Source organism: Stigmatopora argus, chromosome 4 (genome assembly GCF_051989625.1).
Source record: "Stigmatopora argus isolate UIUO_Sarg chromosome 4, RoL_Sarg_1.0, whole genome shotgun sequence".
Taxonomy (NCBI): domain Eukaryota; kingdom Metazoa; phylum Chordata; class Actinopteri; order Syngnathiformes; family Syngnathidae; genus Stigmatopora; species Stigmatopora argus.
Genome location: NC_135390.1, coordinates 2,579,774 through 2,607,415, shown reverse-complemented (window position 1 = coordinate 2,607,415; position 27,642 = coordinate 2,579,774). Strand labels below are relative to the sequence as shown.

At 41.3% G+C, this 27,642-nt stretch overlaps 1 protein-coding gene across 4 annotated transcripts in view; it reads left to right on the top strand.

Moving 5' to 3' along the window:
* The window catches only part of hace1 (HECT domain and ankyrin repeat containing E3 ubiquitin protein ligase 1), a 133,673-nt gene that overhangs the window by 21,669 nt on the left and 84,362 nt on the right, over positions 1–27,642 (top strand). For 3 of the 4 annotated variants that reach the window (XM_077599241.1, XM_077599240.1, XM_077599243.1), the window contains exons 4-11: positions 366–470; positions 7,684–7,759; positions 7,851–7,982; positions 19,237–19,319; positions 19,463–19,559; positions 19,655–19,756; positions 19,830–19,936; positions 22,886–23,036. In XM_077599241.1, coding sequence (XP_077455367.1) covers positions 366–470; positions 7,684–7,759; positions 7,851–7,982; positions 19,237–19,319; positions 19,463–19,559; positions 19,655–19,756; positions 19,830–19,936; positions 22,886–23,036 — 853 coding nt within the window. The remainder of the gene's footprint in view (positions 1–365; positions 471–7,683; positions 7,760–7,850; positions 7,983–19,236; positions 19,320–19,462; positions 19,560–19,654; positions 19,757–19,829; positions 19,937–22,885; positions 23,037–27,642) is intronic. The other variant, XM_077599242.1, reaches the window with a different exon arrangement.

Sequence of the window (27,642 nt, the reverse complement as noted above, 5' to 3'; positions counted from 1 at the left end):
GACAAAGATAAGACCCTACGTGGCGCAAAAAGCATGTAAAGCATGTATTGTGGTAGTTATAATAGGGCTGACCCTACTTCACGTTTTTTTGTGTATCGTGGCCAGGTCTGGTCTACATTAACTGCGATAATTGAGGGATAACTGTATGTATCGATCTAATTAGAATATGATTCTTTCAATTTATTGTATTTGCCACATATTGTTTGAAAAGAAAGAATGAATTGTTTTGACCCAAAGAAGTTTGAGGGTGAAAGTGAGAAGGAACCAGAAAGGTAGATAAAAGAGTCAAGATTTTTTTTTGAATTATATTTTGATGATTTTCATGCCTGTTTGTTTATTAATTTGTATTATTATTTATTGTATAGCTGTGGATCAGTGGAGTGTCTTGTTCTGCTTCTGAAGCGCGGTGCCAACCCAAACTACCAGGACATCTCAGGCTGTACTCCTTTGCATCTTGCTGCAAGAAATGGGTAAGAGTTTGTCTTTTGGTGTTTATGTGTCATATAAAATGGCATGGAGATATCCAGGACTGAAAAAATATCAATTACAAAATGGCGGCATGGAAAAATATATGTATATACTCCTTTTTTCATGTTGACATGCTCAGACTTGGACTGTATTTTCATACAGAAGGCGGGAGTAACACGCTAAAACATGTCAAGTGACTAAAACCTAAAAAAAAAACAATATTTTCTGTTATAAACTGTTAGGTTTAAACACCAGACATTTGTATCACCAATCTGAAAGAAGTAAGAACACAAAGAATTGAGGTTATTTTATTTAAAAATGAGAGGGTCTCGGGACTGCTCGCGTCTCAATCCTCCGACACACTCTGAAGATGTCTCCTCTCGCCAAGTCTCTTATTGTCCAAGTTACAGGAAGTTTCAAGCTGATCAAAGGAAAGAGAGGGATATCTCTCAGTTACAAAAGGTTCTTTGATGTATGACCATATGTTCTTTTAAGATAACATCTTTATAATCTCTTTCCCGATATCCCGCAATCCTCACACAATAGTTCAAACAGGCGTCGGACCCCCTGGGTAGTTCCTCTTTGTTGAATAAGGTGAAACTTCCCAGAGCTCGAGACATCCCTAATTCTATTAACTAACATTTCGACAGTCTAAACTAAAATCAGGATAACTTATTTACAATAATTCCAACATAAACAAACCAGTCAAAACATACATACACAGTCGTACCTCTACTTACGAAATTAATTGGTTCCAGAACTTTTTTTGGATGTTGAAAATTTCGTATGTAGAGCAGTACTTTATATATAAATTCTCTCAATTCGTTCCACGGTCCTCACAATACTACCAACTAAACTCTTTAAAATTGATCAAAGTGTCCCAATTTTGTATGAAAGATGTGAAGACACAGCAAAATGAGAGAAAATTATCATAAAATTATTAAATATGCGGTTAAAATGAATAATAAACATGCAAAATTTGTTTGTGTTGAATTACAGGTGCACAAGTCTCAGGAAGCTAACCTTAGGCAAAAGAGAGAGAACACACGCACATATGCACACATAATAAACATAAAATAAAGAATTCAAAAGATTGCATTGAACTTTTAATCTTTTTCATGAACGATTTATGATTTCTTTGGGATCTAATATTTCACCCATTTCATATATCGCCACTCCTTACTTTTTTGGGTTTAAGTTCCCCTTTGGCAGTGCTTGCTGACGGATGTTTTGAGAAACAGCGATCTAAAGACAATTTACTTTGACGACTTATAATAATGTTTCTTAAATCGTGAAACTGAGCGATCACACAACTCGTGAACACTTTTTCAGGATGTTTTTTCCATGAAGTTGCGAAGTAAACTTTCTCCCCCATTTTTTTCTGATTTGTGCTCTTGGATTGGTGGCTGCTTCCTCCTCAACCGCCTTCTCGAGTTCCTCATGTATTGCTGCGCGTTGCATTAACTCCTGCTCCGTTGAGAGTCCGTTTTGATGCCCCCAACCAACTCGTCATTGTCCGCCTTACTGACCATCAGCCCCATCGCCTGTTCCCACGGCACAATTTTGCACATCGCAAGCTGCAGTTCATGTTGACGGTCGACTGCGAGTCCGTTGAAAGCCCTCGGTCACAGCTTCCTCCAAGCACGCAACGACGAATGGTGGTCGAACGGATATAAGAGAATCTTGAAACATGGAGTTTTTGTTTTAAGACAGCCAATAAGAGCCCAGTGGAGTTTAGTGAATGTGTCAAGCAAGAAACAATCCATCCCTGAAAATGTCAAAATAAAATAACAGATACAGAAAATCTATTGACGTTTTCGTAACTTGGATCTTGTTTTTGTATCTTGAGGCATTTGCATCTCAAAAGCTTTCGTAACCTGAAAATTTCATACCTACAGATGAGGTATGACTATAGTAGTATTTTAGATGGAAATTCCTTTCTTTAAGGTCAGTCTGACTGCCATCATTCAGTTTTACATTCAAAAAGAACAATTGACATGTTATCAGATGTTAAAAGGTGCATACGACAATCCCTCGATTATCGCAGCTAATGTAGACCAGATATGGCCACGATAATAGAAAAACCACGAAGTAAGGTCATCCCTATCGTTACTACCGTATTACAGAAATACAAGAACACAAGTACAAGTATCTAGAAGTGTATTTATTAAATATTGCAGGTATACGCATATAAAGACTGTTTTAATATCTAAACATATAATTGATATATATATATATATTTAAAATATATTAAATACAGTGGTAACTCGAGATACGAGCTTAACGAGCTCGTATGTCGATTTTCTCATAACTTAAGCCAACGTTTCCCATAGAAATGAACAAAAAACAAATTAATTTGTTCCAACCCTCTGAAAAAAACACCAAAAACAGGATATTGGATTGGAAAAACATTTTTATTTGTTCTAATTCGCCATCTATTATCAAAGTAACAAATAACTAGTGGTTTAATAGAAATAAAGTGTTTAATTTAACTAAAATTGGGCGGATTTCGCCGAGGGGAGAGGGGCACAAAAGGGGCGGGGGCTTCGGTTTAATACTACTAAAATGTGTTTAATATTAAAATTAGACGGAATTAGCGGACAGGAGAGAGACAGACAGAGAGAGAGAGGGGGATGGGGTGGATTTTTCTTGCACGGCAACGCGCTCGTAACATAACATAAACAAATTTAAATGAACTTGGGTTACGATGCAGACACTCAAAAATAAGTTTAATCTAGCCTTATACTAAACTTAATTCTAATTGTGTTTTACATTTTGATACCTTTCTTCTCTTGGCTCTATTTGCCCCGCCTCCACCCTGACTTTCAAATGCAACCTATTGACGGTTGTTTGCTTTTGTATTCCCTTCACAATATTCCGAAAATGATGCACACAAATGTCCTCACAATAGGATAACGCACGACCACTTGCCAACGAGTAGTATATACGCCATTCGCACTGACTCGCAGAGACATTACTTGAGGGAGTTGCGGGGAGAGAGACAGTGCCCATGATGCTCTTATGAGCAGCCTCTTGTGTCCGCTGTCTGCTGGTATATTAAAATTTGTCTCGTATCTCAAGATTGGATTGGATAACTTTATTCATCCCGTATTCGGGAAATTTCGTTGTCACAGTAGCAAGAGGGTGACGATGCAGACATAAATTTTAGACATAAATAGATAGGTAATAAGTACGTTAATGAATAAATATATAAATAAATAAGCGTGTTGCTTAGCACATATAACATATATACATACATACACATAAATGTACATGCATGCATACGGTAGGTCTTAACACTCAGCCATTTTTTTGTTAAAGAGCCTGACAGCTGTTGGGAGGAAGGATCTGCGGAAGCGCTCCTTCCTGCAATGAGGGTGCCGCAGTCTATTACTAAAGGAGCTTTGGAGGGACTCCACAGACTCATGTAGGGGGTGGGAGGTGCTGTCCATGATGGACATCATCCTGGTCAGCATTCTCCGCTCTCCCACTTCCTCCACAGAGTCCAGAGGACAGCCCAGAACAGAGCTGGCCCTCCTGACCAGCTTATTCAGCCTGTTCCTGTCCCTCTCCGTGCTCCCGCATCCCCAACAGAGCACTGCATAAAACATTGTAGATGCCAGCACAGTGTCGTAGAAAGTCGAGTTACGAACAACGGTACATACGAACATGTCTGCAAATTGTGTTTATGTCGAAAAATGTTCTTAAGTTCGATTTTGTATTGCGCGCCTTTTTCCAAGTACAGTGGTACCTCGAGATACGAGCTTAATCCGTTCCGGAACTGAGCTCGTATGGCGAGATTCTCGTAACTCGAGCGGACGTTTTCCATTGAAATGAATGGAAAACAAATTAATTCGTTCCAGCCCTCTGAAAAAACACCAAAAACAGGATATTGGATTGGAAAAAATGTTTTATTTCTTCTAATTCGCCATCTATTAACAAAGTAACACTTAACTAGTGGTTTAATAGTAATAAAATATGTTTAATCTAACTCAAATTGGATTGGATTGGATAACTTTATTCACCCCTTATTCGGGAAATTTCGTTCGCGTGGGGGGGTTCCTTTTTTTTTTTCCACGACAACGCACTCGTAAACGGAACAAACAAATTTAAATTAACTTGGATTAATATATACAGACACTCAAACATACGTTTAATGTAACTTTACACAAAACTGAATTCTAATTTTGTTGTAATCTTTTGTTACCTTCGTTTTCCGGGTTGGCGGTTTGCCACGCCTCCACCCTCACGTTCGCTATCGATGGACTGTTTGCTGTTGTATTGCCTTCAAAATATTCCCAAAATGATGCACACAAATGTCCTCACAATAGGATAACGCACGACCACTTGCCAACGAGAAATAGTCTTTAAAGAACGATCGCGGGAGCTTCTTTCCTTAGAAAGAATAACAGGAAATACAATAGTTGAGCTTACCCACGTATTGATTGTGGGTAATGAAGTTTTATTCTGAGAAAGGTTGCCATTGCCTATGGGTGTTGTGTGCACGAGTATACTTCATTACCCAGAAAGCCCTCTTTTTGCCCGCGCATGCGCGTTGTGCGTTTCCTGGTCTTAGGAGAAACTCGTCTGAATTAATCGTTCCGTGCTCGTAGATATTGTTATACACGAAAGATATGCAAAAGAGACCTGGCTTGGTCGCATCACGAAATTTTGATCGCATGACGGGCGAATTATTCGATCGAAATTTCTGCCGTAAGACGAGAATTTTGTATGACGAGCGGTCGTATGACGAGGTACCACTGTAGTGCTTCTTTCCGCCGCTACTACCGCCGCCTGGCGCTGTGAGAGCTCAGCTCACCTAGCATCCACCTTCCTCTGCCCAGTTCGTTGCAATGCGGAAGTGCGTGAACGTATCTCCACTGCGCAAAGAACCTTTTTCATTTGTATCATTAAATATCTTGTGCATCCATTATTGAATATGGTTGGTGAAAAGCGAAAGGCTTCTATTGAGGGAGGTGCAAGGAAGAGGCAAGCCATTTCATTTGAAATGAGTGGCAATAATAACGAAGCTTGATGCACGTCAGAAAGTGGTGAGCGTTGCACGTGAATACAACTTGAATCGTTCGACCGTCAATTGAATGATGCCATACAGTGCTACCGCATCATTTATGATGAAAAAAAGAAAACTGCAATCGTCATTCGATAGCTTCTTTCGGCCAGTTTCTAGTAAATCTCTCTCTAATGTATGTATACAGTAATGTATGTATTCTCTCCATTTTATTAAATGTTTTTTCAGTACAAACCAGTTTGTGTTACTTATACAAGCCGTAAACATACAAATGCACTTATATAAACCTTCAATATACTTATATAGGCTTTAAATATAAATTATAATACAAAATATAGCACTGAGAAACTTACGAACAAATTCAACTTATGAACAATCGCTCGGAACCTAACTCGTTCGTGAGTAGGGGAGCGTCTGTATACTTTTATAAAGACAATAAAGGTATTCAATTCAGTTCAAGTCCTCTGCACAGTGCCTTGAATGGCAGCCCCCTTTCATCGAGGTACTGCTTCACGTTCGGGATGATTCAGTTTGTGAAGGTTTCTGTGACCCAGGCTTTCCGGTTGCTCATTCAGTAGACAAGCAGCAAGGGTTTGTTCTTGTTTTTTTAATGCAGGAGGATGGTCAAACCTGTAGATAAAGGCTGGCTTAGCCATGAAGCCAGCGAGCAGCATCCCCACAAATGATGGGCATCAGGCAGTCCATGTGAACCCCGGCACTTTCAGTTCATCTTTGAATAACATGTCCATGAAGGCATCGTCTTCAAAAAAAAAACTTGCTACATAAGATAAACAACCATTCTCTAGAATTATGTGAAGGAACTCTCCCTCGACGTAGCGTTGCGCTGCCTCCAGGTCTGACAAGGAGGCTCACTCGCTGCACTGGAACGAGGCTGAGGCTCATCTTCATTGTCTTCGTAAGCAGCTAAGCTAACGTGAAAGGTTGTGGCGTTAGTTATGTTGGTATCCAGAGAAATCATCTTCCGATAGGGCATTCTCCATCTTAACGATAATTTTATTTCTTGTGGTTACCGAATGTTCGCTTCTTCTTCCTGATGTAACGCACAGTAGATTAGTTTATGTTGGATTAGATGATGCAAGACATTTAAGAGGCATTTTCAATTTGGATTTAAAATCCATACAATGCTGGAAGAGGCTTAGCGTAGTCTCTGTGCGCATTGCCAAATGTATGTAATGTAATCCGGAGAAAAGGCACGACACGGTTAAATTTCGCTTCTTCTGCGCCGAGACCCCCCATTTCAGTGCCGAAGAAGAAGAGCTGGCCTGACTTCCGCCATTTTTCATCTCCTGTCTTCCGCTTGCGAGTTTCAGCGTAGATTTTGACATTTTCATGATTTTTTTCTATTTTAAAATAAACGTGATGTACTGCAGAGGCAAAGTGGATCACCACATTTTGTTGACACTGTGGTTGTTTACTTATTTTGGAGTAAAATGCAAAATAAGAATAATAAAGGTTTAAAAAGTGTTTTAATATGTAATACTAGATCTATATTTTAGGAATGGCATCTGAACAAAGTCCTATGCACTGGAAATATTTGAATACTATACATTTGCTCTGCTGATTTGCCGTCTAAATGAGGACACCAAATTTAAAAAACGTAGTAGAATTTTTATTGCAAACATTCAATCATTCATTCGAGTTCTGTTCTTCTTATCCTGTTAAGAGGTGTTGTGCCACTGGAGGATATCCCAACCAACTATGGGCTGGAGGTGGGGTACACGCTAAAATGGTTGCCAGCTAATCGCTGGGCACAAGGAGACAAACAACCATTCACTTTCATACTCCGATCTAAAGACACTTTAGAATGTTCAACAAGCTGGCCATGCATGTTTTGGTGATGTGGAAGAACAGATATCCTCCTGACTACTAGGAAAAAAAATGTCATGAATGTCCCCTATCGAGCACAAAAGTTAATGCGATTGGATGCACTGGGTGGGAGATATTTAGGTTTACAAATGCCCTCTACAGAAGACAAATTGGAACGACTGGTAGTCACGAGGATACAAACAGCTAAAATTTACATTTCCACAGGGTTATCGCTGTATGCGTGCTTAATGTCAGTCCGGCAGTTCTGACTCTGACATTCCTGAAATTGTGGCATTGTAATCAGTGTGTCCTACCCTGTCTTTATATCACAATCCAACTTCTTATACTGTTCCTTTCAGTCAGAAGAAATGTATGGGCAAACTACTGGAATATAATGCTGATGTCAACATTTGCAACAATGAGGGACTGACAGCTGTGAGTGAACAATAACGATATTTTATATACTGTACGTATTCAAATAGCCAGCGCTCTCAGACTCTTGTCTTTTTCCTCTCCTCTGGTTCAGATCCACTGGTTGGCAGTGAATGGGCGGACTGAACTCCTTCATGATCTGGTCCAGCATGTGTCCAATGTTGATGTTGAGGATGCCATGGGGCAGACAGCATTGCATGTAGCCTGTCAGAATGGGCACAAAACTGTAAGCCACTTAAATTTTTAGCATCACTATTTTGAATCCTTCAGTTTTTCTGAGTGGAATAATATGGCCAACTCGTGTGTGTGTGTGTGTGCGTGCGTGCGTGCGTGCGTGCGTGCGCGCGCGTATATTTATACAGTCATACTTCTACTTATGAAATTAATTGGTTCCAGAACTTTTTTCGTAACTTGAAAATTTGATAAATAGAGCAGTGCTTTATATGTAGATTCTCTAATTTGTTCCACTGTCCTCACACAATTACCAACTAAACCCTTTAAAATTGTTCGACATGTCCCAATTTTGTAAGAAAGATGTGAAAAACACACAAAAATGAGAGAAAATGATTGAAATTATTTATTAATATCACAAAATGAATAACAAGTGTATATATACAAAATCTACCCATGTTGAAACGCATGGGAACAAGAGAAAGCTACTGGGATGCAACATAGAGATAGCACACAAACATGAACACACATTTAATAAACACAGCATTAAGAATTCAAACAAAAACATTAATCAACTACAAGCATTAACGTTTTATTATTTCTTTGAAATGTAATTTTACGCCCATTTTATAAATCACCTCTGGTTCTTGCCTGCTTCTGCAGTGCTGGTTGATGAACGTTTGGGAAAAAAGCTACTTTGACGACTTTTAATAATGTTTCTCAAATGCACAAGACAAACAAACGTCATCAAAGTGGGCATGACTCGTGAACACTTTTTCAGGATGTTTTTTTCCACGAAGTCGAAAAGTTCGTTTCTCCCCCGTTTTTTTTTTCTGATTTGTGCTGTTGCAATGGTGGATGGTTCCTCCTCGGCTGCCTTCTCATGCTCAGTTTTGGTGCACATCGACCAACTAACTCGTCCTTATTACTGACCCCCCCAAAAAAAATCAAAAGCCTTTATTGTCATTATACACGGCTGCGTATAACGAAATTGGTGGTGCAACTCCACAAAGTGCGTTTTCCCAGTAAAAACATAAATAAGTAATATAAAAATATAAAAACTCACGGTGGTATGGGTCCTGAACAATGTCCTGCTGAGGTAGCGAGGGCGGGCAATCTTTCTGTCTGCTGCCGTGCTTCCAGCGTACCACACTATAATGCAGTATGCCAGGATGCTCTCCACAGTGGCTCTATAAAAGGTTACCAGAAGCTTAGTGTCCAAGTTGTTCCTCCTGAGTACCCTCAGGAAATGGAGTAGTTTCTGGGCCTTCTTCACCACTGCCGTGGTGTTGGTAGACCAGGAGAGTTTGTCCGTGACGTGGACCCCCGGGAATTTGAAGGACTGGGCCCTGTCTACGCATACTCCATTTATGAGGAGTGGGGCCAGATGTGTTGCGTTTTACGAAAGTCCAGGATTATTTCTTTAGTTTTTGTGGTGTTTAGTGTGAGATTGTTCACCAAACACCACGAAGACAGTTTGTTGACCTCATCTCTGTAGGCAGACTCATCCCCTCCTGAGATGAGTCCGACCACAGTGGTGCCATCGGCAAATTTGATGATGGAGTTAGAGTGGTGGGTCGGTGTACAGTCGTATGTGTACAGAAAGTATAGAAGAGGACTCAGTACACAACCTTGAGGGGAGCCATTGCTCAGTGTAATGGAGGAAGAGAGGTGGGGACTAAGTCTAACAGTTTGTGGATGGTTGGTTAAGAAGTTCTTAATCCAGCAGCAGATGGAAGAGGATAGTCCAAGGTGGGAGAGTTTTTTTTAATCCAGAATGTCCGGTATTGGTGTTGAAGGCTGAGCAGACACCTTGTTGTTGTCATTGTAATTGGTAATGTGTCGTATTCCCTGCCACAGCTTCCTTGGGTTATTTTCTGTGAACTGCTCCTCAATTTTCCTTGTATATACTGCCTTGGCCTTTTTAATGCCGCTCTTCAGGTCTGCTCTGGCAGTGCTGTATTGTAACTTGTCCCCTGACCTGAAGGTGGCGTTATGGCATTTAATGTGCCTGTGTCTCACTGGTCATCCATGGTTTTTGGTTAGGAAAAACCCGGATATGTTTATTAACAGTGACAGTGTCTGTACAGTTTTTGATATAGGAAAGTACAGTGTCCGTGTAGTCCTGGAGGTTGTGGTGTTCCAAAGGTTACCAAATGGTGCGGGAAAAACAGTCCTGCAAGGGCGTCCTCAGGCCATTTTTTATTATCTTTATTTGTGGCCTTGTTAGCCTCCGGAGTGGAGTGTATGAGGGGGTGACGAACAGGCAGAGATGGTCGGATCCAGCAAGGTGAGGTAGGGGTGTGGCTCTATAAGCATGTTTAATGTTAGAATAAACATGGTCAAGAGTTTTATCTCCTCTGGTGTGACACTTCACGTACTGGATAAACTTAGGCAGAACAGTCTTTAAACATGCTTTGTTGAAGTCACCGGCGACAATAAGGACTCCATAGGGGTGGTCAAGCTGCTGTTTGTTTACAGTCGCTAGCAGGAGGCTATGTGCCGTGCTAACGTTAGTATCCGGTGGGATGTAAAAAGCCATTACAATGACTACCGTTAGCTCCCTTGGTAGATAGAAGGGCCTGCACAGACTGCCAAGAGCTCTAAATCATGAGAACAGTGAGTGTTAATGATCCTACTGTTCCAGCACCAGTCGTTGTGTATGTACAACTAAAAAGGTACGTAAATAATAATCAGACTGGGAAAACAAAACACCGGTACCTTGACGTTTCGTCGACGGACACTTGGTCGAACGGACAATTGGTCGCCGGATTCGCTCGCTCTCAAAATTTTGTGGTCTAAGAATGTACTTTAAAAAGAGGTTTAATATTAAGGCAGGGGTGGGAAATTAATTTCACAAAGGGAATTAACCTGTGGCTATAATTTTACATATTTACATGTACAGTTGTGGTCAAAAGTTGACATACACTTGTGAAGAACATAATGTCATGGCTCTCTTGAGTTTCCAGTTATTTCTACAACTCTGATTTTTCTCTGATAGAGTGATTGGAACAGATACTTCTTTGTCACAAAAACATTCATGAAGTTTGGTTCTTTTATGACTTTATTATGGGTTAACAGAAAAAGTGATCAAATCTGCTGGGTCAAAAATATACATACAGCAACACGAATTAGCAATTTTGGTGACTTAGACAGTTGTGTCAGTGAAATGAGCTTCATAGCATTGCCTCTTAACTTCTTGTGAGTGATTACGAGTGACTACAGCTGGTGACTTCTCTGAAGCCATTTAAATAGGGCTCATTGGATGCAAACGCCCACAAACGCTACAATGGGAAAGTCAAAGGAGCTCAGCATGGATCTGTAAAAGCGAATCCTTGACTTGAACAAGTCAGGAAAGTCACTTGCAGCCATTTCAAAGCAGGTGCAGGTCCCAAGAGCAACAGTGCAAACAATTGTTTGTAAGTATAAAGTGCATGGCACTGTTTTGTCACTGCCACGATCAGGAAGAAAACGCAAGCTATCACTTGCTGCTGAGTGAAAATTGGTCAGGAGGGTGAAGATTCAACCGAGAATCACCAAAAAGCAGATCTGCAAAGAATTAGAAGCTGCTGGAACACAGGTGTCAGTGTCCACAGTCAAGCGCGTTTTGAATCTCCATGGACTGAGAGGCTGCCGTGCAAGAAGGAAGCCCTTGCTCCAAAAGCGGCACCTTAAGGCTCGACTGAAGTTTGCTGCTGATCACATGGACAAAGATAAGACCTTCTGGAGGAAAGTTCTGTGGTCAGACGAAACAAAAATCGAGCTGTTTGGCCACAATGCCCAGCAATATGTGTGGAGGAGAAAAGGTGAGTTCTTTAACCCCAAGTACACCATACCTCCCGTCAAGCACGGTGGTGGTAGTATTATGCTGTGGGGCTGTTTTGCTGCCAATGGAACTGGTGCTTTACAGAGAGTAAATGGGATAATGAAGAAGGAGGATTACCTTCAAATTCTTCAAGATAACCTAAAGTCATCAGCCCGAAGATTGGGTCTTGGGTGCAGTTGGGTGTTCCAACAGGACAATGACCCCAAACACACATCAAAAGTGGTAATGGAATGGCTAAATCAGGCTAGAATTAAGGTTTTCGAATGGCTTTCCCTAAGTCCTGACTTAAACCCCATTGAGAACCTGTGGACAATGCTGAAGAAACAAGTCCATGTCAGAAAGCCATCAAATTTAACTGAACTGCACCAATTCTGTCAAGAGGAGTGGTCAAAGATTCAACCAGAAGCTTGCCAGAAGCTTGTGGATGGCTACCAAAAGCACCTAATTGAAGTGAAAATGGCCAAGGGACGTTACCAAATATTAGCGCTGCTGTATGTATATTTTTGACCCAGCAGATTTGATCACTTTTTTTCTGTTCACCCATAATAAAGTCATAAAAGAACCAAACTTCATGAATGTTTTTTGTGACAAAGAAGTATCTGTTCCAATCACTCTATCAGAGAAAAATCAGAGTTGTAGAAATAACCGGAAACTCAAGAGAGCCATGACATTATGTTCTTCACAAATGTATGTAAACTTTTGACCACAACGGTAAATGTTCATTAATTTGTATAGTCCCTTTATCCAATAAATCTAACTCAAACTCAAGTGCAGTTCAAATGCAGTTGCCAGACGACCAATACATTTAAAGTGGAAGCTCTGGTTGAAATGTACTGTTGACAAGCGCAGTGAATGAATGGGCTCTTTAACTGCCAATCGCCCAATGAAAATGGATTGGACGCCTATTGCCGTCAATGGCAGAATGAGTTAACCTCACACACTGACTTGTCTAAGCTTTTCTATGGAATTTTGTCTATTCAATACTGGCAGATTCTTCAATGGACAGCACAACAACCTGACCAGAGGTGCTACTCCAACATGAAGGCCATGTATTTATCACCATTGGTTTGTTCATTTATTGTTGCTTGAATAGGAAACTACGTTCATTGGAGAAAAGCCGACATTAAACAACATTCATTAATCAGCATTACATCGGAAATAGACCGAATTATTGCCTCCCTAAATCATTGTTTTACTGGTCAGTCAGCACCATGGAGAGAGGTCACATCTCTTCAAACTGGACAGATGACCTCTGAAGCCCTGATGCTGCTACACAAACTCAAGAGACTTCACTAGAAAAGGTGTCCAATGTGCGTTCTCTGCAAACAATAAAGCAGTAGGTTAAGTTCGTCCGATCCCAGCAATTCACACAAAAGCTTTTCTACCAACAACCAGAAAACACAACCATTCCCTTTCTTCAGAAACTCAGAGTCGATCACTTAGCGTCGTAACTAAGAAAACACCCCGGCCTAGTTCCTTATTTTGTTTGCGGAAAAATGTCTACTTAAATGTTTTGTGTGTAGTGTGCCTGTCCCTTTTAAGTCACATTAACATTGCAAACGTGTCAGGGCAAAAAATAGCGCATTTCACTAAGTATGCTTTGAAGTTTACTTCATTCTGATCAAAGTAGCTAGTGTGATTGAGTCTGGAGGAGCAAGTGAACGCAGCATTTGCGAGAGGCTTAGGTATCAACATTAGACGGCTATATTTAGATTTACAGAGCCCTGTGTGCCCATGTCGCCCTGACACGTTTGCAATGTTGATGTGACTAGGCGGAGCATTGCATTTTTTCCGTTTTTTTTTTTGCATTAGTCAGTGCAGAATTAAGGGAAACACATTGGATCCAAAGCAAGACCGTGCAACGAAGGGCAGTGCGAAGAAAAGGCGTATGATGACAATCGATATTAAGCACGAAATAATCAAAAACCATTAGTATACGCATGACTGAGCTGACGTATAGAGAAGCAGGAAGTTCGCCTCGAAAGCCGCGGTGGAATACATTAACCTCGTTGCCTTGGTTATTGCACAAGAAGGTTTAAATTTTGTGTAAAGTAAGATTCAAACTTCTTTTAAGTGTGTGTGTATAGGAATCTAAGTTCATTTAAGTTAAATTTAAAGTTTATGTTACGCTACGAGCGCATCCGTCAAGTGACTCTCTCCCTCATCCAAGAACTCCCCGTTGTATAAAATAATGCCTCATTTTATTAGTAAACATCATAACCACTAGCTATTTGTTACTCTGTTAGTAGATGGTGAATTACAACCAATAAACATGTTTTTCTATGGTAATATGCTGTTTTGGGGTGTTTTTTTCAGAGGGTGGAAATGAATTAATTTGTATTTAGTTCATTTCTATGGGAAACGTTGATATGAGATACGAGCTCAGCCCCGGAACGCATTAAGCTCGTATCTCAAGGTACCACTGTATTCCTGGAGTACCCCCCACAAGACTCCCCGGGGGACACGTTCAAACGCCTTCTCCAAGTCCGCAAAGCCCATGTAGACTGGTTAGGCTAACTCCTATGCCCTCCCGAGGACCCTACTGAGATTGTAGAGCTGATCCACTCTTCCATGGCCACACTTCTACTCCTGAATCCGAGATTCAACATACCAGCGGACCCTCCTCTCCAGTATTCCGGAATAGACCTTCCCGGGGAGGCTGAGAAGTGTGATTCCCTTATGATTTGATTTGATTACACACTCTCCCGTTGCAGCCCCGCAAGCACCGGCAGCTCCTCCATCTGAGCGGGGGAGAGATCTCACGCTCCCATAACAATGATGAAATGGTTGGTCTGGAGCGTAGCCTCTTCTCCCGGCACTATCGTCCACTGCTCACAGCTGATCCCGCGGGCATGACAGCGGAGGCACGGCTGAACGACTCCAAAGATGCCTTGGACTAGCACAAAGAAACCAAGCCACGTGAGGGATGGAGTTGAGTCGCAAATGTCGCAAAAACAACAAAGCAAAAAGTACCAAGCCAAGTATATGGGAAAGCATTAAGAAATACTAAAATGCAAGACCAGTTTGCCATGTGTGACCCTACCAAAGGCGCAAGGCCCCGGTAAACATAGCTCCAAGGATCACTGGTACACACAATGTCGTCATCATCATAGGCGCCGTTCAAAGCCGCTGCTTGTTGCAGTAGCTCCCTAAACCGTCCCTCATATTCTGTGTTTTTACAGCTTTTTTATCCTTTATTTTTACGTTTTATTGTCTCTTAAGATTTTACTTGTTACTTTACTTTATATATTATATTCGATACTTTAATGTTTGAAACCTTTACTTTCAAGACCCTACTCCAAGACTCAAGTTGTGCGAGAGGCAGTCTTTGATCTATTAGTTTAGTTTATCTTTGCAAATTCTGGACATTACATTTTTGACCCACTCAGGCATGCCGCCGCTGTTTTACACAAAGGATAAGCTGTTAGCGCTACGCAACACCTGGATTCCGCTGGACCTGGACCTCCCCGCGGAGTTAAAGAGGAAGAGAAGAAGATGCAGAGCTGGACAAAAAGTCAGGAGAGAAAGCGACGCTTCAGACCCAACATTCCATCTATTATTATGGGGAATATAAGATCTCTCCCCAATAAGATGGAAGAGCTAACTGCGCTTACCAAACAACAACGACAATATCGGAGAATCTGCATTATGTGCTTCACGGAGACCTGGCTGAATGAACTAACACCAGACTCTCGTCTCCTTGGATGGCTTTCAGCTGGTGAGGGTGGACAGAGATGCTGAGGAGAGCGGTAGGAAGAAAGGTGGGGGACTAGCTGTTTTTATTAATAGTAGATGGTGCATCCCCGGGCATATTACTATGAAGGAGCAACTTTGCACTCGAGATATTGAGCTAGTAGCTGTTAGCATCAGGCCGTTTTACATCCCCGGGAGTTCTCGCATGTTATCGTAATAACTGCGTATATACCTCCTTCGGCTGATGCGGCAGTCGCTCGCGAGCTGCTTCACGCTACTGTGTCCCGGCTGCAGACGTCACACCCCCAGTCTCTCCTTCTTATCTCTGGTGATTTTAACCATGCTCCCTTGGCTTCTACTCTCCCCACCTTCACTCAGTATGTGAAGTGCCACACCAGGGAACAAAAAACTCTGGACCTGCTGTATGCCAACATAAAAGGAGGCATACAGTTCAGTCCCCCTGCCCCCACTGAGCCGCTCAGACCACAACCTGTTCCATCTGATCCCCACCTACATCCCTATGGTGAGGAAAATAAAACCTACCACGAGGATCATACAAAGATGGACCGAGGAGACCAGCATGGTACTGAGGGACTGTTTTGAGACCACTGACTGGGAGGTGCTGTGCAATTCACATGGGAAAGACATTGACAGCTTGACCCACTGCATCACTGATTATATTAACTTCTGTGTTGAGAATATTGTACCCTCCAAGAAGGTCCGTTGTTTCTCCAACAGTAAGCTGTCGGTCACCAGGGATCTAAGGGCCCTCCTGAACAAGAAGAAGAAGGCTTTTAGGTCTGGGGAGAAAGAGAGTCTGAAAATGGTCCAGAAGGAGCTGAAGAGAGAGATAAGGAAGGGAAAGACCATCTACAGGAGGAAGCTAGAGAACCAACTCCAGAGAGGCAACACCAAAGAGGTCTGGAGGAGCTTGAGGACCATTTCAGGCCATGGAGGCAACAATGAGAGAGACCCGGAGTCCGAAGACAGGGAGTGGACCAATGAACTGAATCAGTTCTTTAACAGATTCAGTCCTGACCCCCCAGACCAGAAGCAACTCCCCCCCCCCCCCCCCCCCCCCCCTTCTCCTCCTCCTCTTCGTCCCCCTCTTCCACCGGTCTCTGCATTACTGTCGATCAGGTGATAAAACAGCTTAAGAAGATCGAGGCAAGGAAGGCTACCGGTCCAGACAGCCTCAGCTCCAGACTACTGAGAGAGTGTGCGGATCAGCTTGGCAAAGTGATTCTGCATATTTTCAACCTCAGCCTCAGTCTGCAGAAGGTCCCCACCTTGTGGAAAACTTCCTGTGTGGTCGCAGTTCCAAAGACTGCGAACCCCAGGGAGCCAAACCACCTCAGCCCGGTAGCATTAACCTCTCACCTGATCAAGACATTGGAGAGAATCATCCTCAATCACCTCAGCCCCTGATGAATGCAGAGCTGGACCCTCTGCAGTTCGCCTATCGTCCAGGCATTGGTGTGGAAGATGCTACCACCTACCTGATGCACAGGTCTCTTTCACACCTGGAGAACACGGGAAGCACGCTGAGAATGATGTTTTTTGACCTCTCCAGTGCGTTCAACACCATTCAGCCGGTCCTACTGTGGGAAACTGGAAGAAGCTGGAGTAAGAAACCACCGAGCCGCATGGATCATCGACTTCCTTCCTCACTGACAGACCACACAATGTGAGACTTCAGGACTGTACGTCTGATGTGGTAGCTTGCAGCACGGGCGCCCCACAAGGCACAGTGCTCTCCCCAGTCCTCTTCTCCCTCTACACATCAGACTTCAAACATAATACAGACACCTGCCACCTCTAGAAGTTCTCTGACGACACCGCTATTGTTGGACGAGTGACGGACGGGAACGACCTGGAGTGCAGGGGAGTCCACAGCCTTTGTTGACTGGTGTATGCAAAACCACCTCTACATCAACACCAGTAAGACAAAGGAAATGGTCATCGATTTTCGGAGGAATCCTCAACAGACCACTCAGGTGAACATCCAGAGTACAGACATTGAAATCGTGGAGAATTTTAAGTACCTGGGTGTTCACCTCAACAACAAACTAGACTGGTCCACAAATATAGATGCCCTGTATAAAAGGGGCCAGAGCCGCCTCTACCTACTGAGGAGTCTACGGTCCTTTGGAGTGTGCAGGACACGGCTGAGGACTTTGTGGTGGCATCTACAGTGTTTTATGCAGTGCTCTGTTGGGGATGCGGGAGCACGGAGAGGGACAGGAACAGGCTGAATAAGCTGATCAGGAGGGCCAGCTCTGTTCTGGGCTGTCCTTTGGACTCTGTGGAGGAAGTGGGAGAGCGGAGGATGCTGACCAGGATGATGTCCATCATGAACAGCACCTCCCACTCTCAGCACCTCCCAAGACCTGAGTCTTTGGAGTCCCTCCGAAGCTCTTTTAGCAATAGACTGCGGCACCCTCATTGCAGGAAGGAGCGCTTCCGCAGATCCTTCCTCCCATCAGCTGTCAGGCTCTTTAACAAAAAATGGCTGAGTGTTAAGACCTACCGTATGCATGTACATCTGTGTATGTTATATGTGCTTATATATGTGTGTATGTTTGTATATATATATATGTGTATGTACACGTGTGTGTGTGTGTGTGTATATATATATATATATATATATATATATATACCGTAATTACTCGAATATAACACGCATATTTTTGCTATATAATTAATTCCAATAGTTGGGGGTGCGTGTTATAATCAATAACTAAAATAAATTACAAATTTTCGATCGAAAAAAGCATTGTCAAACTCACTTTGACGCACGGACATTGTGCAATTTCCAACTTTGAATTCAAAATACACGCATATTAAAGATCGTCAAGCCTCACAAACATCACAATCCTGCATTAATAAGCTGGAAAGTAGAATACTACATTGTAGTGTAGTACGTACTTGTATTTAGAAATATGTCCAGCGGGGGGGCAGTACATTCCCTTGTTACATGTGATAGTCTTTTCCATTGTGCATATCTTCAAATCATTTATTTATTCAATTTGTATGTTCCTTTTCTTGTTTGAGAATGACAATAGATATTTGAATTAAAACATGGTATTGTCAATTGAAATGTAGTCAATGTTCAAGGAAGTCTAAAAGGTATTGCAACATAACATGTCTACATGATATGTTTGTCCACTCTGTGTATCATCTATTGCCCTAAAATTCAAACGCATAACTCCACGACACTCGACACGCTCGTACCTGAAGATTTCTCTATCCGGTTTTGAACAAAACAATCGTGAAACGAAGAAAAAAAGGTAAGATTTCTGATTTTCGTCAGCGGGAAATTTTAGGTGCGCACTATATTCGAGTACTGCGTTTTTCCAGATTTTTTTGGCCCAAAATTACCTGCGTGTTATTTTCGAGTGCGCGTTATATTCGAGTAATTACGGTATATATATATATATTTCAGCAACACGCTTATTTATTTATATATTTATTCATGTATTTATTTATTAACTTACTAATTACCTATCTATTTATGTCTAAAATGCCTTTCCTATTTCTGCATCCTCACCCTCTTGCTACTTTGACAACCAAATTTTCACGAATACGGGATGAATAAAGTTATCCAATCCAATAAGGTGATGACTGACCCGGGGGATTGTTTAGACTTGAGCGTACTAATTCCTGTCTGTTTTTTTTCCAGCTCACCTAGCAATATGTCAGATGCTGTCAAATGACCGTTTTTGCAAATGTTAATTAGCGCTTCTCTTGAATTTCCCCTTTATGACTTCTTGGTATTGTGTGTGGTTAGACAGTGCTCTGCCTCCTAGACAGTGGTGCTAACATCGACCGACCAAATGTCTCAGGTGCCACACCTCTTTACTTTGCTTGCAGGTAATGTAATATGTAAAAGTAAACATAAATTAATGTTTACTTTTAAACATAAATTAATTTGTGTTAAATACTAAATTCATATCTGGAATGATTCTCTTGTCTCCATTGTAAATTTGCGAAATACTTGTATTCAAACTTTGTAGCCATGGCCAAAGAGACACAGCACAAATCCTGCTTTCTCGAGGAGCTAAATACCTTGCTGACAAAAATGGGGTCACTCCTCTTGATCTCTGTGTGCAGGTTTGCATTATAAAATATGTTTACTGTCTTGTTTTCTCCAGTTTACTTATTTATTTTCCGCTAATATTGGTGTATTTCTTGTTTTTTTTTTTAAGGGAGGATATGGGGAGACCTGTGAAATCCTTATTCAGCACCACAGCAGACTCTTCCAGATGCTCATTCAGATGACACAGAATGATGACATCAAAGAAAAAATGGTTTGACTCTTATTTTATTTTTTTAGGTGGTGGTGGTAGATGGCTTTAATAAGAAATATGTGCGTTTGTGTAGCTTAGGCAGGTAATGGAGCATGTTTCTCAGCAGAGTGACAGTAATTACCAGAGAATCTTGACGAGTTTGGCAGAGGTTGCCACCACTAATGGACATAAGCTGCTCAGGTATGATTTTAAACATGATTCTTTCACAGAAATTAGTATTACTTGTGAGCAGATTAAATATATTGTGATCATTGATGCGGTTTTCATTGATCTAAAAAAGGCATTTGACACCATCAACCACCTAATTTTAATTTCTCACCAAGCATGCAAAATTGGGTTGAATCATACTTATTTGTAAGATCACAGAGCGTCAGGATACAAAATACAACATCTACTTAGTGAAATAACAGTCTTGGGGTACCGCAGGGTTCAGTGATAGGTCTATGTCCACTGTTCTTCAGTCTTAACATTCATGGTCTGCCACGCTGTTGTCCTTCGATTGTCACATGCCAAATGTATGATGTCGTTTTATATGTCCACGCGACAAGACAAAAAGGACAAAAAACATGCTGCACAGGAACTCACAGATGCAATGATGAGCGTGAATAACTGGCTTGAAAAATCCCAACTCCATTAAAACATATAAAAGACTCTGTTTTTGTCCAAGGCAAAACAATCAATGTAGTCCAAGAATTTAAATACCTAGAAATCACTCTTGACTCTCAACTTGTCTTAAAACGACAGATAAAACACACTGAATAGAATTCAATTCAATTTGTCCAATTTCAGGTTCATTAGAAACAATCTAACTCCTGAGTCAGCAAAACTATATTTTGACACAATGACACAATGATCTTATCACACATGACTTACTGCCTAACAATTTGGTCATTGGCCTTCAAGACAACACTAAAACCAATTGAAACCATTTATAAGCAAGCTTTGAAAGTATTGGACAGAAAACCAAAAAATCCCCACCACTGTCTCAATTGAGACAATACAGTTAAATATGCAGATGCCACCATCTCATTTTCTGAACCTCTTCATCCTCATTAGGGTCGCGGGGGGTGCTGGAGCCTATCCCAGCTGACTCTCGGCCAGAGGCTGAATCGTTGGCCAGCCGATCGCAGGGCACAAGGAGACGGACAACCATGCACACTCACACCCATACCTAGGGGCAATTTAGAGTGTCCAATCAGCCTACCATGCATGTTTTTGGAATGTGGGAGGATACTGGAGTACCCGGAGGAAACTCACGCAGGCCCGGGGAGAACATGCAAACTCCACACAGATGGACATGACCTGGATTGGAACCTAGGACCCCAGAGCTGTGAGGCTAACCACTCGCGCCACCGGTCCGCCCAGATGCCACCTTAGTTTACAAAATCTTCATCACATAGCTTCTTCTCCACTGCAAGATTTTATACAAAAAAATTCCAACACATCAACAAGGGCTAGCTCTAGAAGTGACTGTGTAGTTCCCTTCAAAAAGAGTGCATTCAACCAAAGCACCTTCTCCGCCCGTGCCTGAAATACCTGGAACTCAATACCAATTACCATGCGTGAACTCCCGTCTCTGAATCTCTTCGCCATGGCTGTTAGGTCAACAAAATTGCGATCACAACGCTGTCTAAAACTGTGCTACTTGTGTGCGTGTGCGCGTGTGTGTGACATTGTTATCCTTCAACCTGCACAAGGGACTAAAAATGGAAATTGGACCTCAGCTACAATCTTACATACGTATTTTCTCGCATATTAGGCGCCCCCGCGGATAAGTTGCACACTTAAACTGCTTTAAAATCACTGAATTTTACAATTTCTCATGTATAAGCCGCCCCTTGTTCACAATTTTCACCTCCGTATTCATGGTTTTAATAAGGAGTACAAATTTGTTACTTTGAAGGGAAAATCTTAAGAAAAATAATCGCAAGTGGTATTTCTGAGATACTGTATGAATCAAAAGCACATTATTAGGGTCAATATCATAAGGAAGTTAGTAATTCATCCAGAAATGGTTGTTTTCCTACTGCAAAACTGAAAATAACCAACAAATAGTAAATGTTAATTTGCCGATATCTACTGGTGAAAAAGAGTATAGCAAGTCTTGTGCGCATATAAGCCATACCCTTGATTCAGTCGTCATTTTTTTAGATACAAATACAGCTTATATGCGAGAAAATACGCTACATATGTTCATTATCATGAATATGTTCATTAATATGTGCTGTCCCTTATTAAATAAATCAAACTCAATCTGAGCAATGTATAAACCTGTCCTATAGTCACAAATAAAATATGCTTTTGTAGGTGTATTCTGAGGCTGTATTCATTTATCTGCTTCGAGAGGGTCAGTAGTCAGTTTAAATGTTCTCTCCTTAAGTGACTAACGATTATGTGCTGTTTATTATTATATCATTATTATAATGATTATTTTTTTATTATTATTATCATTATTATTAATATTAATATCACCAATGGTTTGTTTGTCAAGAACTGCATTAAGACTACTGTGTATCCTTAAATATGTCCTGTGGATTAATGCCCGAAATCAATGGTGGGTGCATTGTCATCTTAGAAATAAACGTTGCCCTTTTAAATTTAAGATGACAATGCAGCACGTTTATAAAGAGGTGCTGGAACTGCAAATTAGAAAAGTGTCATAGAGGGACTTGATTTTTGGGGAAAAACATCCTGGGAACTATTTGTTGGAGGATGAAAAGAAAGGTGAATTGTATACGAATTTATGTTTATGAGTGCAAAGGACCTAATATTTTGAATATTCTATCCATTGCCAAAATGGAGAAAAAAGTTTATTTGTTTTAATAAGGCACCTGAAAATAATAATAGCCTACCTAGCCACAAGAGATTGAGGAGTTTAAGGCTCATTGGTCTCTCCAATTCTCCATAATTGTGATTTTAACAGAGTGTGAAATGTTGTGTACCCCACCCTTTGCCCAAAGTGAGCCAGGATAGCCTCCAAGCAACCCCATGACACTTGTGTGGATATGCAGTACGGAAAATTCATGATTGAATGATAGTTCTTAATAATGTTACAGAGACATTTCAACATTTGCCACTAAAAATAAGTAAATAAATACAATTATTTGTTATTGCTTCTTTTATTATCAGCCTATCCAGCAGCTATGATGCGCAGATGAAGAGTCTATTAAGGATTGTTCGAATTTTTTGCCATGTATTCCGCCTGGGACCGTCAACACAAAATAATGGGAATGATATGGGGTACAACGGCAACAAGACCTCTCGTAGTCAGGTCTTTAAGGTTGGTACCTTGTATTGTAACGTATGCATGTACTGAGTTGATGCTACCTCTCAGGGCCTTATGCTTTAATATCTACTATGATCCTTCACCTCTTCACTTAATATGTATATACAGTCGTAGCTGTACTTCCGAAATTAATTGGTTACAGAACTTTTTTCGTAACTTAAACATTTCGTAAGTAGAGGGGTACTTTATATATAAATTCTCTAATTCGTTCCACGGTCCTCTCACAACTGCCAACTAAACCCTTTAAAATTGGTCAAAGCGTCCCAATTTTGTACGAAAGATGCGAGAAACACAAAAATGAGAGAAAATTATGAGAAAATGATTTATTAATGTCTTAAAATGAATATAATGGCCAAAAATCCCTGTGAAGATGTCCCCTTTGCCGCTGAAATAGTTCCCTCTCCATTTATTGGGAGAGGTAATACTCGTGTTTGGGCCGAAAGCTGTCCACTTGGTAAATTTTAGACTTTTACCAGTGCCGTATGTGTTTGTTTGTGAAAATATGTGCTGCGTTGCATTTGTACATTTTTTTTATCGCTTAATAAAGGGATTGCAATCATTAATAAGGGGAGCATTTAGTTGGACAGGTATGTAAGAGAGAATCTTGAAACATGGATAATGGTTGTTGTGAGATGGCCAATTGAATTGAATTGAATACTTTTGTTGTCATTATATGAGATAGATAGATTAGATTCCAGTAGAGGGTAGCAGGTCTCTTAAGTGAGAATCAATGCATCTGCGACAATATTTTCAAAATAAAATTCAAGTCTAATCTTTTCAAGTAGGATGACTTGCACAATTGGTGGTTGACTAAAAACTTATTTGTCCCACTGTGTGTATGTGTGTGTGTGTGTGTGTGTGTGTATGTATGTATGTATGTATGTATGTATGTATGTATGTATGTATGCATATATATATATATATATATATATATATATATATAATATCGATATAAAATGTAAAAAAAAACCATATGTGTATGTATGTATATATATATATATATATATATATATATATATATATGCATACATACATACATACATACATACATACACACACACACACACACACATACACACAGTATATATATATATATATATATATATATATATATATGGTTTTTTTTTACATTTTATATCGATTTTGCGTGAATCGCATTCACTCCGGAAAAATTCCGGAAATTGGACAAGGGTACTCCTGAAATGGGGTCGACGGAGTTTGGCAGCTCGTATATGTATATGTGTGTGTATATATGTGTTATGCAGTTTATCTTATTCGGAACGTCATTCTTCTTCTACTCTGAGTGCCACCAATTTTAGCGCAATTCCGCCATTTTCCATCTCCGGTCTTCCGCTTGTGAGTTTCAATGTGGATTTTGATATTTTTATGAATTCAAGAAGATAAAAAATGCAATCTACTCAAGCTGCCAACAACACAATTCTTACCTATTAGTAATACATCCATTCTCTTATTATTTACAACAATCTTGGATTTAAAGTGTAGACATGCTTTTCGAGGGGCAATCTTCACGTCATAGATCAGCTCTTCCTTTAAAATGTTCCTAATTAAATCGCAGAAAACAAAAAATAGACTGGAGGCTCGATTAAAGCTCTATTACCTGAAGATAGCCTGAAAGAGAAGTCAGTTCTTCATTTATAATATTTACCGTATTTTCCGCTCTATAAGGTCCACCTAAAAGCCTTCAATTTTTCTCAAAGGCTGACTATGCGCCTTATAATCTGGTGCGCCTTATATATGGACCAATATTCATCCGCCACAGGTCTCGCAATTACGGTAAGCAGTCGGCGACTCCATTTCCCCCCGTGCATGGTGCATGCTAGGAGATATAGTTCTTTTGTCAATCCACCCGGTATGACGGCGAGCACACTAATTCGGTGCTCGCCATCATCCCGGATGGATTGACAAAAGAACTCCAGCCGCTAGATTGGCGTCAACAGAGCCTTCTAAGATAGACTGCGAACTATATATTATACATGGATCAATATTGAGCCGCAACAGGTCTCGCAACTTTGGCAAGCAGCCGCCGAGTCTATTGCCGCCATAGAAGACATACGCCACTATCTGCCAGTGGATCGTAAATGCCTGGGCTGATAGATCAGTAGTTCAACTGTGGTTCGAGCTTTCAGGAAGGCAGGAATTGTCACTTTGATAAGACGGAGGCTGGCGTGTTGGATGCCGCATTCGCCTAGCTGTTCAATTCGGACACTGAAGATGAAGAATTCGAGGGCTTTATAGAATAGGAATGAAGTGATAAAGTGAGCTTTACGTGTTTACAGTTGAAAGAGGTTGGTCATAGTGTGAATAAGGATGTCAACAGCTGAATGTTATAGTGCCTCATTGTGTACGTGAGACGTACGTGATTGCACTAACATTTAATGTACCGTAACAGCATCAGAATGTTTTTTTACATGTGTACTGAATGGAGGAAACGTTGCCCCCCACTATGTGTTATAAATGTTATACCTTGCTGTTGTTAAAAGATAAACCGTGTCACGAAAATACTAATAATTTACCTCGGAGAATATAAAACTGTTGTTTATTCATTTTAGGAGTGAATGGAGTTGTCAGAAAGCCGATTTGTAATCTATTAATATAGTTTGACTGACCTATCTGACTGTTTTGTTGACATTCCCTTTAGCGTAGCACCATCTAGTGGATACATAACCTAACCCCAGCCTCTACTGTGGACCCGTATAATGCGGTGCAGTGCACCTGATAGTACGGAATATACGGTACATGAATTACAGTGTTACCTCGACATACGAGCAATTTGAGATACGAGTACAATTTTGAGCAGATATTTATCTTGAGGTACAAGACAAATTTTTATATAAAATAAAAAAAAAAAAAAATCAGACTTAGGCTTGTCATCATCATTGACTAGACAAAAGCCTAATTGTCATCATACCCAGCTGCGTATGACGAAATTGAAAGTGCTTCTCCACAAAGTGCGCTTTTCTCAGGCAAGAGCCCAACCAAGTGATAGTTTCAGACTTGCTGGCATTCTGCCGTGATGGATACATCGCATCACCTCCCGAGCGCAACCAACTCCCGGCGACTGCGAAAAGGTTTGCCTCACCGATGCCAACAAAGAATAAAATGGATCACTTACCTCCCACTGTCTGCCTACTTACCTAGTCAGCCAGCAGGAGGCAGATCTCCGCCCAACGTCCTTCATGTTTCCTCACCCCGAAGTTGTTACACAGAGGGGATTGTGTGTCGTGCTACTGCAATTTAGAGTCCTGATGGCTGTGGGAAAGAAGCTGTCCTTAAGCCTCTTTGTCCGTGCCTTGTGAGACCGGTAGCGCCTGCCAGAAGGAAGCAGCTGGAACAGGTCGTGACCAGGGTGGTCCGGGTCCCCAACAATGTTCCCGGCTCTGCTGAGGTAACGAGGGCTGGCAATATCTTCCAGTGAGGGCAGAGAGCAGCCGACGATCCTCTGGGCAGTGTTGATCACTCTCTGCATTGCCTTTTTGTCTGCTGCCGTGCTTCTAGCGTACCACACTGTGATGCTGTATGCCAGGATGCTCTCCACAGTGACTTTATAGAAGGTTACCAGAAGCTCAGTGTCCAAGTTGTTCCTCCTGAGTACCCTCAGGAAATGGAGTCGTTTCTGGGCCTTCTTCACTACTGCCGTGGTGTTTGTGGACCAGGAGAGCTTGTCCGTGACGTGGACCCCCAGGAATTTAAAGGACTGGACCCTGTCTAAACGAACTCCATTTATGAGGAGTGGGGCCAGATCTGTGCTCTGTTTGCGAAAGTCCAGGATTATTTCTTTAGTTTTTGTGTTGTTCAGTGTGAGGTTGTTCATCAAGCACCACAAAGACAGTTTGTTGACCTCGTCTCTATAGGCCGCCTCATCCCCTTCTGAGATGAGTCCGACCACAGTGGTGTCATCAGCAAATTTCATGATGTAGTTGGACTGGTGGGTTGGTGTACAGTCATAAGTGTACAGGGAGTACAGAAGAGGACTCAGTACACAGCCTTGAGGGGAGCCAGTGCTCAGTGTAATGGAGGAAGAAAGGTGGAAACCAAGTCGAGCAGACAGCGGACTCGAGGATGCTCATAAAAACATCATGGGCACTGTCTCTCGCCCCGCAACTCCCTCGTGTAATGTCTCTGGTCGCAACTCCTTCTTTGTAATGTCTCTGCGAGCACTGGGCGGAGCGTTGCATTTTTTCAGTTTTTTTTCCCCGTTAGTCAGTGCGAATGCCGTATATACTACTTCTCGTTGGCAAGTGGTCGTGCCTTATCCTATTGTGAGTACATTTGTGTGCATCATTTTGGGAATATTTTGAAGGAAATACAAACTCAAACAACCCTCGATATTGACTCAAAGTCAGTGTGGAGGCGGGGCAAAAAGCGCCAACCCAGGAGAAGAAAGGTATCAAAATGTCAAACTAAATTAGAATAAAGTTTTGTGTTAGGTATTAAATTTATTTTTGAGTGTCTGCATCGTAATCCAAGTTCATTTAAATTTGTTTATGTTATGTTACGAGCGCGTTGCCGTGCAAAAAGTCCCCCTCCTGTTCCTCCCCTCTCTCTGTTAGTCTCTCTCTCTCCCCCCTTCGAAATCCGT